The sequence below is a fragment of the Aethalodelphis obliquidens genome, unplaced genomic scaffold (genome assembly GCF_003676395.1).
Source record: "Aethalodelphis obliquidens isolate GAN/ISIS:26980383/991018 unplaced genomic scaffold, ASM367639v1 scaffold72, whole genome shotgun sequence".
In the NCBI taxonomy this organism is placed as follows: domain Eukaryota; kingdom Metazoa; phylum Chordata; class Mammalia; order Artiodactyla; family Delphinidae; genus Aethalodelphis; species Aethalodelphis obliquidens.
This window is the reverse complement of record NW_020838016.1, coordinates 5,556,505-5,579,346: the sequence shown is the minus strand read 5'-3', so window position 1 is coordinate 5,579,346 and position 22,842 is coordinate 5,556,505. Positions and strand designations below refer to the sequence as shown.

The 22,842-nt window shown below is 45.9% G+C and overlaps 1 protein-coding gene across 3 annotated transcripts in view; it reads left to right on the top strand.

The window, feature by feature from the left end:
- The first annotated feature begins 169 nt into the window (after nt 1-169).
- The window catches only part of DZIP1L (DAZ interacting zinc finger protein 1 like), a 46,660-nt gene continuing 23,987 nt past the window's right edge, over nt 170-22,842 (top strand). Inside the window, exons 1-6 of one of the 3 annotated variants that reach the window (XM_027091623.1) lie at nt 170-588; nt 3,130-3,208; nt 12,717-13,298; nt 15,930-16,014; nt 19,100-19,221; nt 19,899-20,060. In XM_027091623.1, the coding sequence (XP_026947424.1) occupies nt 3,194-3,208; nt 12,717-13,298; nt 15,930-16,014; nt 19,100-19,221; nt 19,899-20,060 (966 nt within the window). In that variant the 5' untranslated portion in view covers nt 170-588; nt 3,130-3,193. The remainder of the gene's footprint in view (nt 589-3,129; nt 3,209-12,716; nt 13,299-15,929; nt 16,015-19,099; nt 19,222-19,898; nt 20,061-22,842) is intronic. The other 2 variants (XM_027091622.1, XM_027091625.1) reach the window with 2 other exon arrangements.

Here is a 22,842-nt window from a genome sequence, read left to right as displayed (position 1 = left end):
GTGTGTGTGTGTGTGTGTGTGTGTGTGTGTGTGTGTGTGTGTGTGTGCGGTGTGTGTGTGTGTGTGTGTGTGTGTGGGCGGTGTGTGTGTGTGTGTCTGTCTATGTGTCTGTGTGTGTCTGTGTAGACGGGAGGACGTCCCCGCCTCTCAGCAAGGCCTGGGAGCCACTCACTAGGATGCCGGATTTTCCTGACGGATTAAACGTGGCATTCCCTCCTTCCCGCTTCCGTAACAGGCCTAAAAATAGCTCGTCCCAGAGGGGCTCGGGATAGGCTCCGCCCCTCTTTGGGGTCGCGGGAGCGGGAGGCATCAGAGACCACGGGCCTCCGGCTGCTGGCGCCAAAGGTTCTCTGTGTTCCCGGTCCCGCAGGTTGGCAGCACTGGGTGGGCGGGAGGCTCTGTCACGCGCCCTCGAGAGCCCGCGCTACTCGGGGCCGAGGAAGCAGCCCAGGCCGGCGCGGCGGCGAGGATTCCGGGAACGGCCTCTGTCCGGGGCGGTGGAGCGAGTCGGGAGGCTGGGCCGGGGCGGAGGAGCGGAGCCGCCGGCTCGCGACCTCTGCCCGCTCCCCAGGCTCCGGGGACCCCCAGGTGAGCCGCACCGCGTGGGAGAGCTATGCCAGGAATGCAGCCCGGGAGGGGCGCGGGTGGGGAGCGTCGTGCAGTCCGAGACCGGAGCCACGGGCCGCAGGGGGTTCAACAGCAGCGGCTCGGGCGCCCTGCGGGGTCCAGGCGGGGAGCTGCGCCTCGGGACCCGCGGCCTCCAGCCTGGCCGGCTCCGGACCGAGGTACCCGGAGGGGAGCAAGAATGACTGAACCCGCCGGACTGGCCTTCGCTGGGAGGATGGCCTCGGATTTTCAGATTTTCAAAAAAGTAAAATGGTGGGGGGGGGGGGTGGGGTTGCTGCTTTGCGTTCTGTAGGAAAAGGGGGATCTTTTAGCGATGAGATGAGTTATTGATAAAAACAAACAGATTAGCATCTCTGGTTCCTCCGCCTTGCACTCCGAGGCAGGAGTGTAGCAGGAGGCAGCCACCGTATTTTCCTTTTGAGGTGGCTGCAGATAAAAGGCCAGGGGAACTTGCTGGGTACGGGACAAGGGCCCGGAAGGCGGGTCAGAGGAGGGGTCTGCGGGGCCTGGGCAGGGGTTACCCAGGCCTGTACCTTAAGGCGCAGGGCCTGCCTGCCCCTGCACGGTCTCTTGAAATGTGGTATCTAACAGGACTTTGAAGAGAGGCCTGATGAGTGTGAGGTGCTCCGACTGTGGCCTCCTACACTTCCGTCCACAGACGGGGTGGGTGGTTTCTCTCCTTTGTCACAGGCCCTCACACCTGCCCCTAGAGCTGGGCACTGGCCAGTGAGAACAGCCCCACCTAGAGAAGGCCGGTTCTCCAATCAAGCAGCTGATAAGCGGTCTTCTGTCTGTCTCTGTCAGCACCAACGCTCTGGAGACCTCTCCCTCACGTGGGAATCTTTTTGGATACCATCCAACTTGATAAAATGGTCGCATGAAGTTACATGCTTCAGGTTGGGAACAGAAACCTGAACTCACTTGTGCAGAATACCTGGGTTCTGCCAGGGAGCTGGAATTTGGTCCAAAGGCTTGTTGCTCAACTGACACAGGAGGAGGGAAGGGGACAACTTGGTGGGCTGTTCTGAACCTCGCTGTGGGCCCCTTGCAGGGAGGGCCAGTCCTGGTCAACAGGGTTTACCGCTTGCAGTGCCATCTGTCACTAGGCCTCCTGCCTCTAGAGAGGGTTTTGTGGGGTCTGATGTCCCAGGCTCTGAAGCTGGAGAAACACTACCAAGAAGCAATGACTTCTCCATGGGAAAGAAAACACCAGTATGTTCTAAACTGCTATTCTTTTAGATGTGAAAACTAGTGTTGGTTTTTCACAATTTTGCACCTGGGAAGATAGGTCTTGTCAGTATGTAGTCGTCTCTAAAATACTTTGAGGAGACGTCAGTCAAATCCCTACCTCCCATTTTTATTTTAAGGAAAATTCTTTTGTGGCAAAAACTTAAAATGGGCTTTTGACCAAACCAAGGACATCATCTCTTAAAAGTATCTCCAGAGTTTCTAGGGAGGAAATGGGAGACCTGGTGTAAGGGACAGCTGGGAGCCTGGTGGAGTGGATCTCTCTCTTGCTACTTTATGGGTAAGAAAGTGTGGAAAGGGGGACTCCTTTCTTTATAAAACAGCAGAAATAGAGAGCAAAGCAGAACAAGGTCTGTAACGGTAGTGCTTCAGGAGAGCTCCTGGGTCACTCTTGTCTCCGTTGGGGTCTGTAGCGCTCCCTTGCCTATGGTGTGTGCACGGCCTGTTTGCAGACTGTGCGAGGGTTTCCTTGGCAGCCAGAACAATTAGCACTAATGACACGCCTGAGCTCCTGGGACGGCACCGCTGAAGTTAGCTGGGAGTCAGGGCAGGCTTGTAAATGATTGCCTGGCAGCTGCCTTGGAAGCTTGGCTCCTCCAAGTGCTCCTTGTAGCTTGGCAGCATTCTTGAGGAAGCAGAACAGACAGCAAGGTGGCAGCGGTGGTGGTGTAGTCTATCTGTTAATTTATGTTTAAAAAATCAGCCAGAATTTTGTTTAAAAAAATCAGCTCTTTGGTCATTTTTGTGGATGTTCTCTTTGACAGATTATAGGTGGGCAGGTTTCAGAAGAATTGTAAAGTTTCCAGGAGTTGTTTCACTGTGGAATGGCTGCCTTGTGAGGTAGTGAGCATCCCGTCACTGGGAGTGTGCAAAGCTAGGTGGTAGACAGGCTTGTTTTCTTGGCCGTGGGATTACCCCAGGTAGAAACTGTCTCTTCAATAATGAAGTGAGTTTGGAATGCTAGCGTAAATATTCTTTTGGGTCCCACTAATTCATGACAATGGTCTAAGATTGGGAAGTTCCAGGGACCCATCAAAACATCTAGAGATGGTTAATAGTTCTAGATTTCCTAATGACGGTGAGTCATTTTATTTATTTATTTATTTATTTATTTATTTAACTGCTTGTGGGATCTTAGTTCCCCAATCAGGGATTGAACCCGCGCCCCCTGCAGTGGAAGCACAGAGTCTTAACCACTGGTCTGCCAGGGAAGTCCCACAGTGAGTCATTTTTGCCTTGTGTTTCTATTCCCAGATGTGGGAAAAGAAGTCTGCTGATAATTCAGTCTGCAGAAAGTACGGCGTGCCTGCCCTCTGGGATGTGTAGTTTCCAGGTAACCAGCAGCATTCTCGTTTGGCTTTGTCTTCTGCCCATCCCAACCAGGACCCAAGCTGTGGAGCTGAGTTGTATTTGGCTAAGTTCTGCCAGGATACAGGGAGACTTTAGGGTCTCCAGCATAGACCCTGTTGTGATTTGCCGTAAACTCTTTCAGTCCTTACAGTTTGGTCAAGAAATCTCAGGTATTGTAATTTACAAAATGGGAAGGGATTTATGTATCATCCTCATCATCATTGGGAGGTAGTTTGGCATAATTAGAAGTTTTGGAGTCAGAACTTGATTTGGATCTTGGCTTCCTTACTTAGTAACTGAAGGACTTGGGGCAGGGCCCTTAGCTTCTCTGAGCCTCAGTTTCTACATCTATCAGATGAGGCAAATCATAGCTACATACAAGGTTGTATGATGGCTAGAAATAGGAATATTAAAGGCTGGCACAGTGCCTGGTGCACGGATACTTAATAAATTATAGCTGCTATCATCCTCATCAACTTCAATTCCCACAGTTCAGGGTATGTGCCCAGCAGTGGGATTGCTGGGTCATATGGTAGCTCTATTTTTAGTTTTTTAAGGAACCTCATACTGTTCTCCATAGTGGCTGTATCAATTTACATTCCCACGAACAATGCAAAAGGGTTCCAAAAGGGAACCCTCCACACCCTCTCCAGCATTCATTGTTTGTAGATTTTTTGATGATGGCCATTCTGACCGGTGTGAGGTGATACCTCATTGTAGTTTTGATTTGCATTTCTCTAATAATTAGTGATGTTGAGCATCTTTTCATGTGCCTCTTGGCCATCTGTATGTCTTCTTTGGTGAAATGCCTATTTGGGTCTTACACTTATTTTTTAATTGGGTTGTTTGTTTTTTTGATATTGAGCCCCATGAGCTGTGTTTGTATATTTTGGAGATTAATCCTTTGTCCGTTGCTTCATTTGCAAATATTTTCTACTATTCTGAGGGTTGTCTTTTCATCTTGTTTATGATTTCCTTTGCTATTTTAAGTTTAATTAGGTCCCATTATTTTTTAAATTTTAAGTTTAATTAGTTCCTATTATTTTCATTACTCTAGGAGATGGGTCAAAAAAGATCTTACTGTGGTTTTTGTCAGAGAGTGTATCCCATTGTTCATTGCAGCACTATTGACAATAGCCAGGACATAGAAACAACCTAAATGTCCAACGATAGATGAATGGATAAAGAAGATGTGGTACATATGTACGATTACAATGGAATATTACTCAGCCATAAAAAGGAATGAAATGGGGTCATTTGTAGAGATGTGGATGGACCTAGAGTCTGTCATACAGAGTGAAGTGAGCCAGAAAGAGAAAAACAAATATCGTATATTAACGCATATATATGGAATCTAGAAAGATGGTACAGATGAACCTATTTGTAGGGCAGGAATAGAGATGTAGACGTAGAGAATGGACACGTGGACACGGTGGGGAAAGGGGAGGGTGAGACGAATTGGGAGATTAGGTTTGACATAAATGCACTACCATGTGTAAAATAGACAGCTAGTGGGAACCTGCTGTATAGCACAGGGAACTCAACTTAGTGCTCTGTGATGACCTAGATGGGTGGGATGGGGGGTGGGTGGGAGGGAGGTCCAAGGGGGGGGGATATAGGTATACATATAGCTGATTCACTTAACTGTACAGCAGAAACTAACACAACATTGTAAAGCAGTTTTACTCCAATTAAAAAAAAATTCCCACAGTTCTGCTCACCATTTGATGTCAGAACCCTAGGACTTCTGAGAATTGGACTCTTGGGGTTCTAGTGACAAAAATGGGTGGTACTTTTGGGATTTAGTAAAAACTCAGGAACTCAGATCCCTGATTCAGAATTCTGTATAACTGGGAGTGGGGCTGCCACCTTGGGTATTTACAGACTGTGCTCAGAGTGTAAACATGAGGGTTTATGGGCTGCTCAGGAAGCCAGCTAGAGCACTGCTGCCACCTCTTGACGGTCAGTGTGGGACACTTAACTGATGAGCCTGTGCCCACCCACGAGGGCTCCTGCCCTCTAAGCTTTCATTAGCGGCCTGGAGGATTAGGCTATGGACACAGATGGTCAGCACATCAAGCATTTCACTAAGTCTAAATGGCGTTTCTCTCCAAGGAGTACAACTTAAGTGCCCCTAAGTCCATTCTTACTCTTTATCCTAATTCTTGTTGGTCCATAGCCTCAGTTCCCCAAGACCCCGAGAATATAGAATCTTGAAGCAGATATTCTAAGATTTTGACAGTTCCATTCAGGTCAATAGCAATCTGGGCTGCGGGTAATATGCTAAGGGCTGGAATCCAACAGATGTGAATAAGCCATGGTCTCAGCCCCTGTGGAGCTCACAGCTGGGGATGTGGTGGGACAGGGGTGGGGGGCAGAAAGGACACAGAAATGTCCTGTATGGCCCCTCCTTGGGGCTCCCTGTCCTAGCTCCTTCCCTGGAATTAATGCTCTGGGGGGTAATTCGGTGTATTTTTCTGACTTTCTGGAGAACCAAATCTGGAGCCAGACCCCAACACTTAACTAGTCGTGTGATTGTGGGAAAGTCATCTGCCCTCTGTATTCACCTTGAAATCTCTTCATCTGTCCACTGGGTTGTTGTGGGAATCAAATGGGATAATTCATGCAAAGTCTTATAACTGTGTGTGAAGCATACAGTTCCAGAAGCGTTCATGATTTTTATTAACAATGGCAGGGGGGACGTCCCTGGTGGCGCAGTGCATAAGCATCTGCCTGCCAATGCAGGGGACATGGGTTCGAGCCCTGGTCTGGGAAGATCCCCCATGCCGCGGAGCAGCTAAGCTCGTGCGCCACAACTACTGAGCCTGTGCTCTAGAGCCCTCAAGCCACAACTACTGAGCCCGTGCGCACAACTAATGAAGCCCATGCACCTAGAGCCTGTGCTCCGCAACAAGAGAAGCCACCGCAACGAGAAGCCTGTGCACCGCAACGAAGGGTAGACCCCGCTTGCCGCAGCTAGAGAAAGCCTGCATGCAGCAACGAACACCCAACGCAGCCAAAAACAAGCAAACAAACAAACAAAAACAATGGCAGGGACCGTTGCCTGGGTCACCATCCGTCCCAAGGGCCAGTCACGGTGCCTGGCACTTAGTAGGGGCTCAGGAGCCATTTGTTGGTGGGATGGATGAATGAATGTTGCACAGCCACCCAGCACAGACCAGAGTGTGGTGAGGGCGACCAAAGGAGTGTACGGTCTGTGCTCTGGGAGCCCGGGGGAGAGGCCAGGGATTCTGCCTATGGGCCTGGGAGGTATTTATGGTGGCATTCATGTCTGAGCAAGGCCTTGAGCATGAGTTCACCTGCACGAGAAGCAGAAGGAAGTGGCGGAGGGCCGTCTATCCCAAGAGGCAGCATGGCATAGTAGCTCAGAGTGCAACTCTGTAACCAGGCTGCGTGGGATGGATCCTGCTTCCTGCACCTGGGGCAAGCTTCTTCACTTCTTTGTGGCTTAGATAATAATAGTACCTCCTTGAAGGGTTGTTGTGAAGATTACATGAGTTATTCTTTATAAAGCATTGAAAAACAGTGCCTATGAATAAGTAGCCCATAGATATGAAAGTATGGACAGCAAGTAAATGGTAGGTGGGAGATGCAGCTAGAAAGGTAGTTTGGAAGCAGTTCATAGAGGTCTTTGACTATCTTATTTTTTATTGAATTATATTTGACTTACAATATTATATTAGTTTCAGGTATATAAAATAGTGATTCAATATTTTTATACATTACAGAATGATCTCCACAATAAGTCTAGTTACCGTCTGTCACCATACAGAGTTATTACAATATTATTGACTACATTCCTTATGCTGTACATGACATCCCAGTGACTTATTTGATAACTAAAAGTTTGTACCTCTTAATCTCTCTCACCTATTGCACTCATCCCTCTGCCCCCTCCCCTTTGGCACTCACCAGTTTGTTCTCTGTATCTATGAGTCTGTTTCTGTTTTGTTATGTTTGTTCATTTGTTTTGTCTCTTAGATTCCACATGTAAGTGAAATCGTACAGTATTTGTCTTTCTCTGATTTATTTCACCTAGCATAATACCCTCCATGTCCATCGATGTTGTCGCAAATGGCAAGATTTCATTCCTTTTTATGGCTGAGTAATTATCTATCTATCTATCTATATCTTCTTTATCCATTCATCTGTTGATGGACACTTAGGTTGCTTCCATATGTTGGTTATTGTAAGTAATGCTGCAATGAACATAGGGCTGCATTTATGTTTTTGAATTAGTGCTTTTGTTTTCTTCAGAAAAATACCCAGAAGTGGGATTTCTAGATTGTATGGTAGTTCTATGTGTAATTTTTTGAGGACCCTCCATACTGTTTTCCATAAAGCTGTACTAATTTACAATCCCACCAACAGTGCACGAGGGCTCACTTTTCTCCACATCCTCCAACACTTGTTATTTCTTGTCTTTTTGAGAATAGCCATTCTGACAGGTGTGAGGTGATATCTCCCTGTGGTTTTGATTTGCATTTCCCTGATGATGAGTGATGTTGAGCATCTTTTCATGTTGTGCCACTCCCTTCTGGCCTGCAAAGTTCTGCTGAAAAGTCAGGTCATAGTTTTAGGGGAGTTCCCTGTACACAACTAGTTGCTCTTCTCTTGCTGCATTTAAGATTCTCTCGTTATCTTGAGTTTTTGCCATTTTTAATTATAATGTGTCTTGGTATGGAACTCTTTGGGTTCATCTTGTCTGGGACTCTCTGTGCTTCCTGGACCTGGATGTCTGTTTTCTTTTCCACATTATGGAACTTTCCAGCTCTTATTTCTCCAGTTAAGTTCTCTTCCCCTTTGTCTCTCTTCTCCTTCTGGGACTCCTATATTGTGAATGTTAGTACACTTGATCTTGTCCAAGAGGTCTCTTAAACGGTCCTCATTTTTTAAAATTATTTTTTCGTTTTCACCTTCGGTGATTTCCACTACTCTGTCTTCCAGTTCATTGATCCATTCCTCTGTATTATCTAATCTACTGTTGATTCCCTTCTAGTGTGTTTTTCTTTCAGTTATTGTATTCTTCAGATCTGTTTGGTTCTCCTTTATATTTTCTGACTCTTGGTTGAACTTCTTACTGTGTTCGTCCATTCTTCTCCTGAGTTTGTGGAGCATCTTTATGACCATGACCTTGAACTCTTTATTGGGTAGATTGCTTATCTCCACTCATTTCTTTTGGAGTTTTGTCTTGTTCCTTCATTTGAAGCATATTTCTCCGTCTCCTCATTTTGTCTAATTCTCTGTGTTTATTTCTATGTATTAGGTAGGTCAGTTTTGTTTCTAGATCTTGGAGAAGTGGCCTCATGTAGGAAACGTCCTGTGGAGCCTAGTACCACACTCCCTTCTGGTCCCCAGAGCTATATGCTCCATGGGTGCCAGCCGTGTGGGCTGAGTGGGCCCTTCTGTGTGGCTGGGCTGGCTGCTGTGAGTGTGCTGGTAGGTGTGGCTGGCCCTGCCTCATGTAGTGGCTGCCAGCCCCCTGGTGATCGGAGTTGAGTCCTGGGGCAGCTGGCTGTGGGGGCCAGAGGGGCCCAGGGCTGGTGCCAGCTCTCCCATATGCAAGCCTTGCTGGCCTTCAAAGCCAGGTGTTCTGGGAACTCATCTTCACAGTGCAGGACCTCTGGGCTGGGGAGCCCTGAGGTGGGGCTTAGACCCCTCCCTCCTTGGGGAGAACCTCTGCAGTTGTAATTATCCTCTTGTTTGTGGGTTGCTTGCCGAGGGGTGTGGGTCTTGACTAATTTGCGTCCCCACTCCTTTTACCCATCTTGTGGTTCCTTCTTTATATCTTTAGTTGGGGAAAACCATTTTTGCTAGTCTCCAGGTCATTCTTATAGATAGCCAGTCTGTACATAGTTGTAATTTTAGTGTGTCTGTGGGAGGAGGTGAGCTAGGGTCTTCCTACTTCACCATGTTGGCCATACTTGCTTGAATATCTACTTAGTGAATTTGGAATTAGCCCACGAGGAGCACAGAACATCACTTCCCATATGGCTGAAGCTCCGTGGTGGCTGCCCCTTGTAAACAGGGCACACACTTCCCATTTTGCCACAGTCCTTAATGCTCCCTATGCCAACACTCCCTACTGCAATGGTTCTGAAGCAGTTAGTCTGGAGATCTGCATTTCTAACGAGTGTCCAGTTGATGCTGATGCTGCTGGTCAGTGACTACACTTTGAGAACCACTGCCCACGTGTATCTCGGACACTAAGATAGGGAATCAGTTGCCACTTATCATCAAGCTTGTATTTGGTTTCTCTTACACCTGGCATGTTTCCTACCTTTAATAGTACCTTCGTGGTCCTGGTGGAATTTAGATTTGTGATTTCTGGTATAATCAGTATTGGAAGGCTAAGTCTAAAGGTCCCAAGAGACAGGCCTGTGAGAAGGAGATTTGGGAGTGGCTGAGGCTCGGCCTATAGCAGGCCTATGGTAGCTGAAGCTATGGTTACGTGTGAGCTCATCCCCAGGGAGAGTGTGCAGGGAGAGTTGGGTGATGGGTGACCAGCAGACTGTCACAGGGGCACTGGCACACCCTGCCTTAAAGGAAGGGTGCAAGGATAGTAGGCTCTTCCTTGTCCAAGGAAGAGGCTGGAAGGGGCGTTCGAAGAGGTGGGAGGAGAGCTGAGAGAGTGGCTGGTGGAACATTCTTGGCCTTATTATGAGAGAGGGGACTGTGGGCAGACATCTGAGGCCAGAGCTTAAATATTAAATAGTTAAACAGCGAGTTCTCAGGTGAGCTCCTGGTCTGTGGGAGGACAGGAAGCAGGTGTCCTGTTACCCTGGCCCACAGCCCACCTGGCAACGTGCTGCTGCTCCAGAGCACAGCTTGTTGTGGCAATTGTCTCTGAGGCTCCGGTGACACAGTTAGAGCCTGCAGCTGAGCATGGTGAGTGTCATGTCACCTGCCTCCTTTTTAAAAAATAACGTGACATATTAAGAGGAATGTGCTGGTCTTCTCCTCATGGCCGTGATGAGGATGCTCATGGCTGGATGGTTTTGTTTCTGGAGTATGTGTTGGGGAGGAGGATCTGAGAAAGGGAAACATTGGAGCTGAAATGGAAAAGGTGGGTCCGTGGCAGCTTCAAGACCAGGCTGAGGGGTTTGTTTGCACTTGGTGCGGGGGCAGCAAGGAGCCATGCTAAGCTGGCGAGGAGGGGGCTGGGGGGCAGGTGTGTGATTAACGCATCTCGGTGGCCCCAGTGCCTGGCACCGGGCCTGGCCAAGCTAGGCATGTTCTAAAGGAGCGGGGGAGGGGGTGAGTGAATGAATGAATGAGTTCGATGGGTAAGGTTTGATGATCTGATCCAAGCCAAGTTTTAGGACAAATAGCCTCAAGAATCGATGTTGGATGGTTCAAAGTCCACAAGCTTTGGAGCCAGATGCCCCTCCAGCTGTACTTCAACTCTGGCCTCCCTACCTGGGGAGGACACTTAACCTTTCCAGACATCCGTGTCCTTGTTTGTAAAGTGAGGATAGTTCTACCTGTTGGTGGGTTTGCATTTAGAGCGTGTGTCTGGCTTGGAGGCTGGCACTCCCTGCACTGCAGCCGGTTTTCCTACCGAGCACCCTCCCCTTGCCTCTCCTCCAGTCCCCAGAGTACCCCAGGGCAGGTGGGGGCAGGCTTGTCACCTCCCACTGCCGCCTTTCCCAGATGAAGACAGGCTCAGGGCGCTCAGGGGCCTTTCCTGGAGGCCTTCCCCTCTTTGCAAACCGAGCCTGCCTGTTTCTTCAAGGTCTTTCAGCTTCCTGAGGTCAATGACCTTTTTCTTCTCTGACTTTCTGCTGTACTTGAAAGTGTAAATCACATGATCTAAAAAGAACTTGATTGAATAGGGTCACATGTATTTCCTGTTCAGTGAGATTCTAAGTTCTTTAAGGGCAGAAATGGTATATTTTTCTTTAAGAAATTATAAAAGTAATAGATGATGACGCAAAGAACTGAATAGTATAGAGAGGTGGTGAGTGGAAAATAAAAGTCCTCTAACCTCCGTTCCCACTTCCCAGGTATAACCATTGCTAACAGCTTATTTTCCTAGAAATAGTCTATGCTTATTAAAAAATATAGATAATGAACCATATTTAGGAAGAATAAATCAGTCTACTTAATTATGATTATATATGAATAACAAATATGAATCATTCATATATGTGTGTTATATTTATCATTATCATCATTGGTCTATGTAAGACCTGTCTATCTATCCATCTCCTACCCATGCACCATCTATTTTATTTATTTATTTTATTCATTTATTTATCCCCATTTCACATTCCGATTTCCCTCCTGCCTCATAGGAAACATTCTAATGTGAGATATATATATATTTATGCATATATGTATATATAATGCATATACACATACATATGTGAGATATACATATCTGCTTTATTTTTGCTAATTATTATTAAATGTCATATTAATATATTATTTAAACAGAAATGGATATATATGTATATATATAGTCATTATTCCATATCAATCAGTACATAAAAACTGCCTTATTCTTATCAATAGCTGCATAGTATTTCATCGTATAGAGATACCATTCATATCCCCACTGTACTTTGTACTTTGCTTTCTTGTAATTTTCTTGTAATTTGCTATTACAAATAATACTACAAAGACAATTTTCGTACAAGCACCTTTGCACACTTGTATGAGTTTATCTGTAGAACAGATTGTAATTCTTAGTACTGGAATGTTCATTTTAAATTCCGGTTGCTATTGTCAAGTTACTCCCCAAAGAGAGCAATTTCTTTGTCTAACAAGAGGGTGGTGAGTAGAATCTGAGTCATTTAACAACAAACTGGAGCTGTTTTCTAAACCATGAGGTTTGAAACAGACCGTCGTGGACTGAGCACAATCTCTGTGCAGAGACACGGCTGCTCTCTTGAGCGCCACCCCGTGGCAGGGGCGGACATCATTTCGCTCACATCCCACTAGAGAGAACATAGTCATACTGATCACACCTGACAGCTGGGGAAACTGGGAACTGTAGCGCACCCCTCCATTAAATGTTGCAATTACAGAAGGAGAGCCACTTAATGTCCACCATTAAGTGACTCTGCCTCCCGTGGCAAGTTATTAGACTTCATCCTGAGGTCAATGTAGGGTTGCAGAAAGACCTGCTTATACATTGGACAGCTCGCTCCTGCCCAAGCCCTCTGGCAGGCACTCTTACAGTGGACTTGGGCACGGCGGGGGGTTCACTGAGGACCTGCTGTGTGCCAGGCATTGGCCTGGGTGTTTCACCTGCCTCATTGCTAACCGCAAGCCTGAAGAGGAGGCCCTGTGATCCCCAATACACACGGGCTGAGGATCTAAATCCACATCTGTGTCATAAAGCCCACACCCTTGCTCTGGCTGTGTCAGTGCACAGCATGCCGCACTACAGGCTCCTGCTGGCCAGCGCGGTACGTGGAGCCACACGCACCAGGCCTAACTTCAGCCCTCCTCTCATTTTCCAGGCCCTCTCTCAGCTCCTGTGCCTGCTGCCGTGGTCTTGGCGGCACCCTTCCCCAGTGGTCAGCCCAGGGCTCCCCCCGTCCATGCAGTCCCACGCTACCACCGCCCAGGGCCTCAGCGACCCCCTCTTTGCGGCCTACACTCTCCCCACCTTCAAGTTCCAACCTCGCCATGAGAGAATGGACTGGAGGCGCATTAGCGCCCTGGACGTGGACCGTGTGGCACGGGAGCTGGATGTGGCCACCCTGCAGGAGAACATCGTCAGCGTCACCTTCTGCAACCTGGACCGGGAGGTGTGCGGCCGCTGCGGGCAGCCCGTGGACCCGGCGCTGCTCAAGGTGCTGCGGCTGGCGCAGCTCACCATTGAGTACCTGCTGCACTGCCAGGACTGCCTGAGCACCAGCGTGGCCCAGCTGGAGGCGCGGCTGCAGGCCAGCCTGGGCCAGCAGGAGCGCGGCCAGCAGGAGCTGGGCCGCCAGGCCGACGAGCTCAGGGGCGTCCGGGAGGAGAGCCGCCGACGGCGCAAGATGATCAGCGCCCTGCAGCAGCTGCTCCTGCAGACGGGCGCCCACAGCTACCATGCGGTGAGCATCTCTGCGGGCGGGGCCGCCGGGAGGACTGTGGGCCCGGCCACCGGCCACCCTGGCGGCACCACTGCCTGGCTCCTGAGGCTGCTGTGGCTATTCTCACTGGGGTTGGGAGCAGATTTCAGAGATGCCGCTGGTGGCCAGAGAGCCCCAGGGTGTCTCATCAAGTCTATGGCGTGTGTGTGTGTGTGTGCGTGTGTGTGGAGATTGCACATGTGTGGCAGGTGTGTGTATGAGTTCATGTCTCATGTGTGCATGTGTGAATATATGCAAGGTGTGTATGTGTGTTTATGGATGGTGTCTGTGATTGGAAGGTACATCTGTGACTGGTATGTGTAGGTATGTATGTAGAGTGTGTGGTGTGTAACATGCTTGCATGTGAAGATATATTTATGGTGTGTGTGTGTGAATGAATGAAGAGTTGTATGTGTGTAAGGGTGTGTGTATTCATAGAGGGCGTGTGTATATACGAAGGCTGTGTGTGTGTGTAGAGAGTGTGATGTGTAAAGGTGTGTGTAAGAGGTGTGTGACAGGGGACTGGTAGAGCCAGGCCTGTTCTGGAAAAGTGACTCTATTAGTCAGCCAAGTGACAGTTCATTCCCCAGAGTGGCATTTGAGCATTTGCGTTTCTTTCTATGGAAAGAGTGGATCGGGGACAGTTGCCCTTTAGTAGCTTGTCAGGGGGCCCGGCCCTCTGCCAGGCTCTGAGGATGAAGACACAAATCATGCTGGTTCAGGCTTAACAGAAATTCATAGTTTGGGGGTGGGTGGACAGAAGGAATCATTAGGGCATGATGTTAGTGGATTGAATGGTAATTGACATAATTAATATAATGTTAATTATGAGAAAAAGGTCAGAACCTTTCCAGCAGTAAAGGACAAAACAGCAGTCTAACCTGGCTTAGGCCAATAAGGAATTTATTGGTTAATTTAACTGAAAGATCCAGGGTTATGGTGGGACTTAGGTGATGGCCCCAGAATCTAGTTTCTCTCTCTGCAGCTCTTGGCAGTTCTTTGTCAGTGTGGATTCCATTCTCAGAAACCCTCTGTCCGTGTGGCAGCAAGTTGGGCCACTGCAATGCCAGCATCTCATTTTCCCAGGTTCAAAGCTGGCATGGTGGAGGGACTAGTCTGGTGCCTGGTTTGTGAGTGTGCTGCTTGGGGTGGAAAAGGGGAAGCAGGGAAGGGTGGGTTGAGGGGACGGGCTTATAATTTTGCATAAGATGCCTTGTAACATATTCCCTGCCCCCCAGCTGATATTCCTTCAAACAACTAGAAATTCATGTGTCACTTTAGAACTCAGGAGTGGGCAGAGTCCGTCAACCCAGACTGTATCCATCTGGATTAGGTTTGGCTGTGGGTGACAGGAAACCTCAAATTATAATTGTTTAAACCAGATAGAAGTTTATTTCTCTCTCTCATGAACAAAGTTTAGAGGTAAACAATCCAGGGGTGGCATGTAATCGTGGACCCAGTTCTGGATTTGTTTCTCTCCAGCCTCATTGTGTGACTTCTGCCTCCTGGTCCAAGATGGCTGCCTGAGTTCCACCTCTCAGGTGCACATTCCATTCAGCAGGAGGAGGGAGGGTGAGGAATATCATGGCTCTTTCTTTAATGACACCTCCCAAAAGTGGTTGCATATACCGCTTCTGTTTACATGCCATTGGCCAGAATTTAGTCACATGGTCACACCTGGTTGTAAGGGAGGAGGTGACATATATTCTCATTAGCCTCACGGTCAGCTAAAAATCAAGGTTTCTATTGCTAAGGTAAAAGGGAAAACTGGTACTGGGGGACGATTGGCAATTTCTGTCACATTTGCCTTTGTGTAAAGACAGCAAATAATCTGCCCTCTTACTCTGATTGACTAGCAATGGCAGCCTGCAAAGCCGTGTTGGAAGAATTTTGAAGTTTTACAGTGAAAAAATGATATGCTGGATTGGCATTGTCTGAAATGCTTGAGGAGAGTGAAGTGGAATTTCAGGTGCTATATTTACTACCCTTTGCTCCAGTGGTTCTCAACTCTGGGTGAGACTTGGACATTGGTGTTTTTTGAAAAAAACCTTTTTATTGTGGAAAATTTCAAACATATACAAAAGTAGAGAGAATAATATAATGAACCTTCATCTTCACACTCTCCAGCCCAGTTATCAACTCATGGCCAATGTTGTCGCATTTGTTCCTCTACCCAATTTCCCCCAGCCCTGTATTATTTTGAAGTGTATCAGTCATATGAGTTTATCTGTAAATATTTCACTATGTAGCTCTAAAAGGCAGGGACTCCCATCCCACTTTTAAACATAAACGTAATACCATCATCATGCCCTGAAAAACCAACAAAAATTCCTTAGTATCAGCAAAGGATGATACTAATCATTGTTCCTAGCTCCCCATGGCACTGGTAGTGTTTTAAAATTCAGAAAAAGAAAAAAATATATATATATTGGGGGGGGATAAAATATATAGTATATATATTTTGGGTTCAGTCACTGCCTTACTCAGTAAATCAAACTCTTTATATATGAAGCAGCCCAAGGGGCCCAAGGAATGAGAGTTTTGATAGAGGGAGAATCCCTGGCTGACTCAGGTGAGCTAATCCTGCACTTCCCACTACTTCCCTCTGTGTAGTGCCACCTGTGTGACAAGACCTTCATGAACGCCACCTTTCTCCGGGGCCACATCCAGCGCAGACATACGGGCGTGGTGGAAGGTGGTGAGTCCAGGTGGCCCTCCTGGGACCGTGCAAGGGCCTGGGCTTGTGTTCAGTGGGTGAGGGGCATGTACACCACCAAAGCTGCCCTCAGAACCTCATCATCCAGTTGAGGATGGGGGGATCCCACATGGGGCGGGGAGGGTTTCTGACCACGTGTTTAGAGAAAAAGGGCTGGGAGTCAGACAGGTAGGTTCCAGTCTTAGCTTTGTCCCCTTCTGTTATGTGACCACGGTCAGTGTTTCCTCCTCTGTCCTTCACTGTGAATGGGGCAGTCAGACAGAGTGACTTTGAAGGGCCCTTACCTCCCAGCCTTCTGGAATTTGCTGTTCTCTGGTGCTGACTATGAATAAGCTTAACTGGGCTTAATGAGCAGTCAGACCAATTCTTTGACTTTTTTAATGTCATGAGCTTATTATGACTTAATCACTGTAATTTTACTGTTTCAAATTCTAAAACGAGTAGCAAGGCTGTATGTTTTTCCCATTAAGAGGTTTGCGTACTTTATATCTGTTTTTTGAGGTCCAGTAAGAAATAGCTGTTAAAACGTAAAATAAATATAGATACGAAAATATAATGTGATAAAATGTAATATAAATTAAAGATAAAAATCCCATTGAATAAAATATTTTTCCCTTTATTTTAATTTCTTTTTCAAAGAACAGAGTTTTAAAACAGCACAAGTCACCTAGTTACTATGCATTTATTATATATCTGATTCTTCTTGGTTCTGCATTAGAGGCTGCTAGAGAAAAACAGATTTTCTACTTATTAAATATTTTTTTCTGATAAAGATATATATCTTTGGAGAGGTATTTATACACATATTCATAGTAGCTCAGATGTAGAAGAACCCAAATGTCCATTGATAGATGAATGGATAAGCAATGTGTGGTATACAGATACAAAGAAATACTATTCAGCCTTAAAAAGAAAGGTAATTCTGCAATATGCTACAACAGAGTATTATGCTAAGTGAGCTAAGCCAGTCACAGAAGGACAAATACTATATGATTTTACTTAAATGAGGTACCTAGAATAGTCAAATTCATAGAAACAGAAAGTAGAATGATGGTTGCCAGGGGCTAGAGGAAGGGGGAAAGGGGAGTTAGTGTTTAGTGAGACTAGAGTTTCTGTTTTACGAGATGAAAAGCATTCTGAAGATGGATGGTGGTGATGGTTGCACAACATTATGAATGTATGTAATACCACCGAACTATACATTTAAGAATGGCTAAGGCGGGGGCTTCCCTGGTGGCGCAGTGGTTGAGAGTCCGCCTGCCGATGCAGGGGACACGGGTTCGTGCCCCGGTCCGGGAAGATCCCACATGCCGTGGAACGGCTGGGCCCGTGAGCCATGGCTGCTGAGCCTGCGCATCTGGAGCCTGTGCTCCGCAACGGGAGAGGCCACAACAGTGAGAGGCCCGCGTACCGGAAAAAAAAAAAAAAAGAATGGCTAAGGCGGTAAATTTTCTGTTATGTATATTTCATCACAATAAAGAAATTGGAAAAAATATGCCTTTGATCTAGAAAATTTAAATACAGAAAGGTAGAAAAGAGAAAATAAAAACTGTGGACAATATCACCTGCAGTTAATATGTTGGTATATTCTCAGTCATTATTTTTCTTTATACAAATATAGTCATATAGGATGCAGTTTTGACACTGCTTATTTTCAGTTAAGAATATATCACATTTTCCAAAGTCAGTAAATCATCTTTGAAAACATGATTTTTAATGGCTGAATAGTATTTCATCATGTGGCGATCATAATATATTTCACAGTTGAATTATTTCTCAATTTATATGGGCTACTAAAAAATTTTCCTGTTATAAGTCACATGATGATAACATTCTTGTACATAAATCATTGTGCATATTCCTTGTTATTTCCTTAATGTAAAGTGCTGTAAGGAGAGGAAAAATATGTTCTTAAGGCAACTTTTGCTACATTAATGTTCATTAATTTATAGTCAGGCAGCTGCCTTCTCAGATAACCCAGCCCTCCCATTCCAGACTCACCTCAGATCACTTAATTAACCCAAATTAATTTACACTGCATCTAAAAGTTGCTTATCCCATCTGAGAAAAGCCATATATTTCTTTTCAAAGTAAAGCTTAAAGTTTCAGTAACAGTACCATCTAATAGTCTCTAAATGTACTTTAAAAAGTAACAAATGTTGGGCTTCCCTGGTGGCGCAGTGGTTGAGAATCTGCCTGCTAATGCAGGGGACATGGGTTCGAGCCCTGGTCTGGGAGGATCCCCCATGCTGTGGAGCAACTAGGCCCGTGAGCCACAACTACTGAGCCCGCGCGTCTGGAGCCTGTGCTCCGCAACGAGAGAGGCCACGATAGTGAGAGGCCTGCGCACCGTGATGAAGAGTGGCCCCTGCTTGCCACAACTAGAGAAGGCCCTCGCACACAGCCAAAAATAAATAAATAAATTTAAAAAAGTAACAAATGTTCAAGAACAATTGGTGTCTTTCATTAACTCTTAGTTTATCATTATGTGATTTAGTTAGAATATTTTTCTGTAATTCAAGGTTTCTTCGTAATGCCTGCTGCCTTTTTTCCACTGGAAATTTAAAACTACACATTTAAACTACACTATATTCCTGAAAAGAGTGAACTTAAAACTACAATTATTATCACTCTTTTAAATTCCCCTCTGATTGCTGTCAGGATACATAGACATGTTCTTTGTATTGATAATCAGTGTGTACACACTATTTGGTATTCTGCTTCTGTTACTCTGCTGATTTTACATTCACATTACCATGTGTTAGTACTGTCAAAATAGTTATTTTAAATGAGAACAATAGTTCACATGGTTTGAGCTGTTCTGCCAGGCACTACGCTAAGCCCTTTGCATTATCACATTTCATCCTCACAATAACTCTCTGGGTTAGGTGCTATTACTATGTCCATTTTCCAGTTTGGAGAAACAGAGGGTCAGGGAGGTTCTGTCATTTGCCCAGAGTCAGTGTACAATGTAAGTGGCAAAGCTGAACTCAGACTGAGGTGTGACGGTATACGTTCCACTGACTTTGACTTACGCCGTCACCCTCTCTTCGAGTGGACCCCACAGGAAAGCAGAAGAAGCAGGAGCAGCCAGTGGAGGAGGTGTTGGAAGAGCTGTGGGCCAAGCTGAAGTGGACCCAAGGGGAGCTGGAAGCGCAGAGGGCAGCGGAGAGGCAGCGGCAGCTTCAGGTGGGCGTGGAGAGGAAACGGCAGGGGGCTTGGTCACGGACTAGCTGAGAGACCCATGATGCACTCGCATCCCACAGGGCCAAAATTCTGGCTGTTGAATAGAGCAGGAGACAGAGCTAGGATGGCATCTTCCTGGATGTGCTAAATGATTTTGGGTAGTTTGGCAAGGAAAATTCAATTACTTGGTCAGACCTGTATGGCCAAAAGAGAGCTGCAGCTTCTTGCATTAGCACCTTCGGAGAGCATTTGAACCTGAATTTTAACTTCTTACAATATAATGTTAGCTTTTTGAGGACAAAGACTGGATAAGCTCCCAAAGGCAGCCCAGAGGAGGTACTCAGTAAGTATTTGTAGAACGAAAATGCATAAACTTGCCTCACTCCTTCCGGCATTTATTCATTCATCACTCCTTCCCTCAGCGTGCATTTACTGAGCACCAACTATGCCAGGCATTGTGAGGAATATAAAGAGAGAAAAGACATGATCCCCATCCTCAAGGGCCTTTACGGTTCAGATAAGACTAATCCCACTCCCTGTCCCAGCAGTGGGGACCGGGGGATGAATGTTCTTTGGGTCTCCATAGTGGCTTGCACGGACAAGGAGTCCTAGCATTTTCTCGGTAAATATTTGTCATAATGTGGAATTAATGATTCTCTTGTTCTTGCTTTTCTTTGTAGGAAGCAGAGATCACTCGCCAGAGGGAAGCAGAAGCTAAGAAAGAATTTGATGAATGGAAAGAAAAAGAGCGGGCCAAGCTATACGGGGAAATAGACAAGCTCAAAAAATTATTTTGGGATGAATTTAAAAGTGTTGCCAACCAGAACTCTACGCTAGAAGAGGTACCCAACCTAAAAGGCTTCTCAGAGTTCTTTAGTTGAAAACCTGCTTATTCTCAAAATTCATTTCTTTGTTTGTACTAGTTCTCTGTCATCTGCCATTGGGGGTGGGTAATACACTGTGAGGCCAGGTACTAGAGGCCAGTGCCCAGGATTGAATCCCTGCTCCATCACATACTGGCTGTGTGATCTTAGGCTAGTTACCTAACCTTCCTCTGCCTCAGTTTATTTTCTGTAGGATAGGTTTCTGAAAGGGTTAAATTAACACATAGACAGCACTTAACATTATCTGGCATATAGTAAGAGCTCCTGAGATATTATCCTTATTTTCTCAAAGGGCTTTCATCACTGGACAAGAAATGAGGCAAAATGTAAATGAATGCATTTTTCTTCTAACAAGTACTTGCTGAGTCCTGGCTACAAGCTAGGCTCTCTGTTGGGGTCTGTGGGGGTCACACATAATAGCTAACATTTACTGAAACTTTTCTAGCCCCTGTGCAGAGTACTTTATATACACTAACTTTTAATCCTCATAACAACCAAACAACTATAACATTCTAAAGGTAAGTATGTCATTAGTTTATTAATTTCTTTTTGAAAGTTCTTCTTTTAGGGAATTCCCTGGCAGTCCAGTGGTTAGGGCTCTGCGCTTTCACAGCAGGGATCCCTGGTCAGGGAACGAAGATCCCACGTGCTGCACAGTATGGCCAAAAAGTAAAAAAAAAAAAAAAAGAAAGTAAGTTCTTTTTTTTTTTTTTTTTAAAAAAAGCTATTATCATTCCTCCTTTACAGGCCAAGACATTGAGGCCACATAACTTGCCTAAGGTCACACAGCTGTTAAGAGGTAGCGCTGGGATTTGAACCCAGCTCCTTAAACTTCAAAGCCCCTGCTCTTCTACTGGATATATTATTAAGTTTATTCAAGAAAACCTTATTAAAGTTATCCGTGGACTGTATCTTCCCATATAAACCTGTATAACTAAAACCGTATCAGGGACAATGTTTGAGGAGAAGTATTTTCAGGATGTATTTAGCTCTTATTGGTCCACTGAACATCAAGGAGAATCTTTTCTTGATTTGAAAATGAATTGTGTCATAGTGTTTCTCATGATCATTGCATGCTTTGCCTAAAGAAACACCTAGACAACTTTTCTAGGAGGGGATTGTCATAGGATATGCGTGGAGCCTTGGTGGTCTCAATCTGAGACGGAAAGCCAAGGATGGAGGGCGGTGGAAGTGCAGTGAGAGCTCTGCGTGTGTGTGTGTGTATCGATAGTGACCCAAGTCCTCCCATTCCTAAATGTTCCCCCAGGGTGGACAGGGATAATCTGTGGAGGACAAGATGCTGCCCCACCATGTGGATGTCACACTCCTAACCCCCAGCTCCACACCCATCATCTCTGAGCTCATCTGAAACTCCCTGACTCTCATGCTTCCCCTGACATGGTACTCTTTGACTAGACACGTTAGATACCTAGGTATTGATTTGAATTTGGAGTTGTTGTTCATAAACCGTGTCCTCAAAAATCAAAAGGTTACTTTTGGTTAGGAAATTCTGGGTTGTGGTAAATGAGGACATAATTCTTACTACCATCCATGGTTTCCTTTTAACTTGGATCACACTGTCCTAAACTGGAACATCTATTTTTTTTTTTTTGCCTTTCCCCTATAGGATGGCTTCTGTTCTATTTTTGTGTTTGTGTGTCTCCCCCGCCCATCTCCTCTCACCTGACATTTTATTATTTCACTTTTATTAAAGTATAGGAACCAAACTGGATACAAGATTCTCAGTGTAGTTGGATAATTATCTTGTTGATTTATTTTTTAAAAATTCTGGGGGATGGGGAAACAGATAAGATTCCATTTAGAGTGATTGTGAAAAACACTGTAAGTCCACTTTACCCCAGTTGAAAGGAAAACACCACGAAGGTTTGTGATGCCAAGAAAGCCAGCTCTCTGGTGTGTCATAAGCAGCAGTGTGAAGACAGAAGTGACACATCAGGGGCCGAAAGTTGTGCATACGTCTGATCAAGCATTTGACTCTACAAAAATATCCAAGGGGTTTAGAAATGGTTAACACTTGGACCCAATATTGCTTTAGCAGGAACTGAGAAGAGTTAAAGATTAGCAAGAGTGAGAAGTTAAACTCAGGGACTTAACTGTTCTCTAAAGCTTGAATAGGGCTTATGAGTTTGTTATAGTAATAGAGATGGAGATAATTGCTTTTGTCACTGCAGTAGTGATATATTTAAAAATATAACCATAGGGGGGTGGAAAGGCACCTTGTCTTTGATCCACTTTTCCATGCCTTTTCCTTCACACCATACACTATTAGCTTGGGGAGCACTAGGCGTTGGTGACATGACTCCAAGTTGTGAAAAGCCAGGCCTTCTTGGTGACAGCCAGGATTTTTCTTTGTGGGAAGAGGGCCAGGAGTCCTCAGGGAGTGGTCTGGAGTGCCTGAGACCCTCCTCAAAGCTCCGATAGTCTGATTCTCTTCAGCCTATTCGAGACTGAGGAAGAAATGGGAAAGCCGTCAGGCAAGTTCCGGGTTTGAAGTACAGCAGAATTTCAGCGCGATGGAAATGACACTCTTGAATCCTGTTCTTCCATGGGAATTTGCTTCTCCTGCGCAAGGGCTGAGCTCTCAGGAGAACACGAGTGAAGGGGAGTGTGAACTTGTGTGAATGTTTGCAGGCATGCAGATACCTAGTGAGTTCAGGTTGGGGCTTTGTGGTTGGGGTTAGGTGTGCCCTTCTGACACCGCTCCGGGTATAAAAGACAA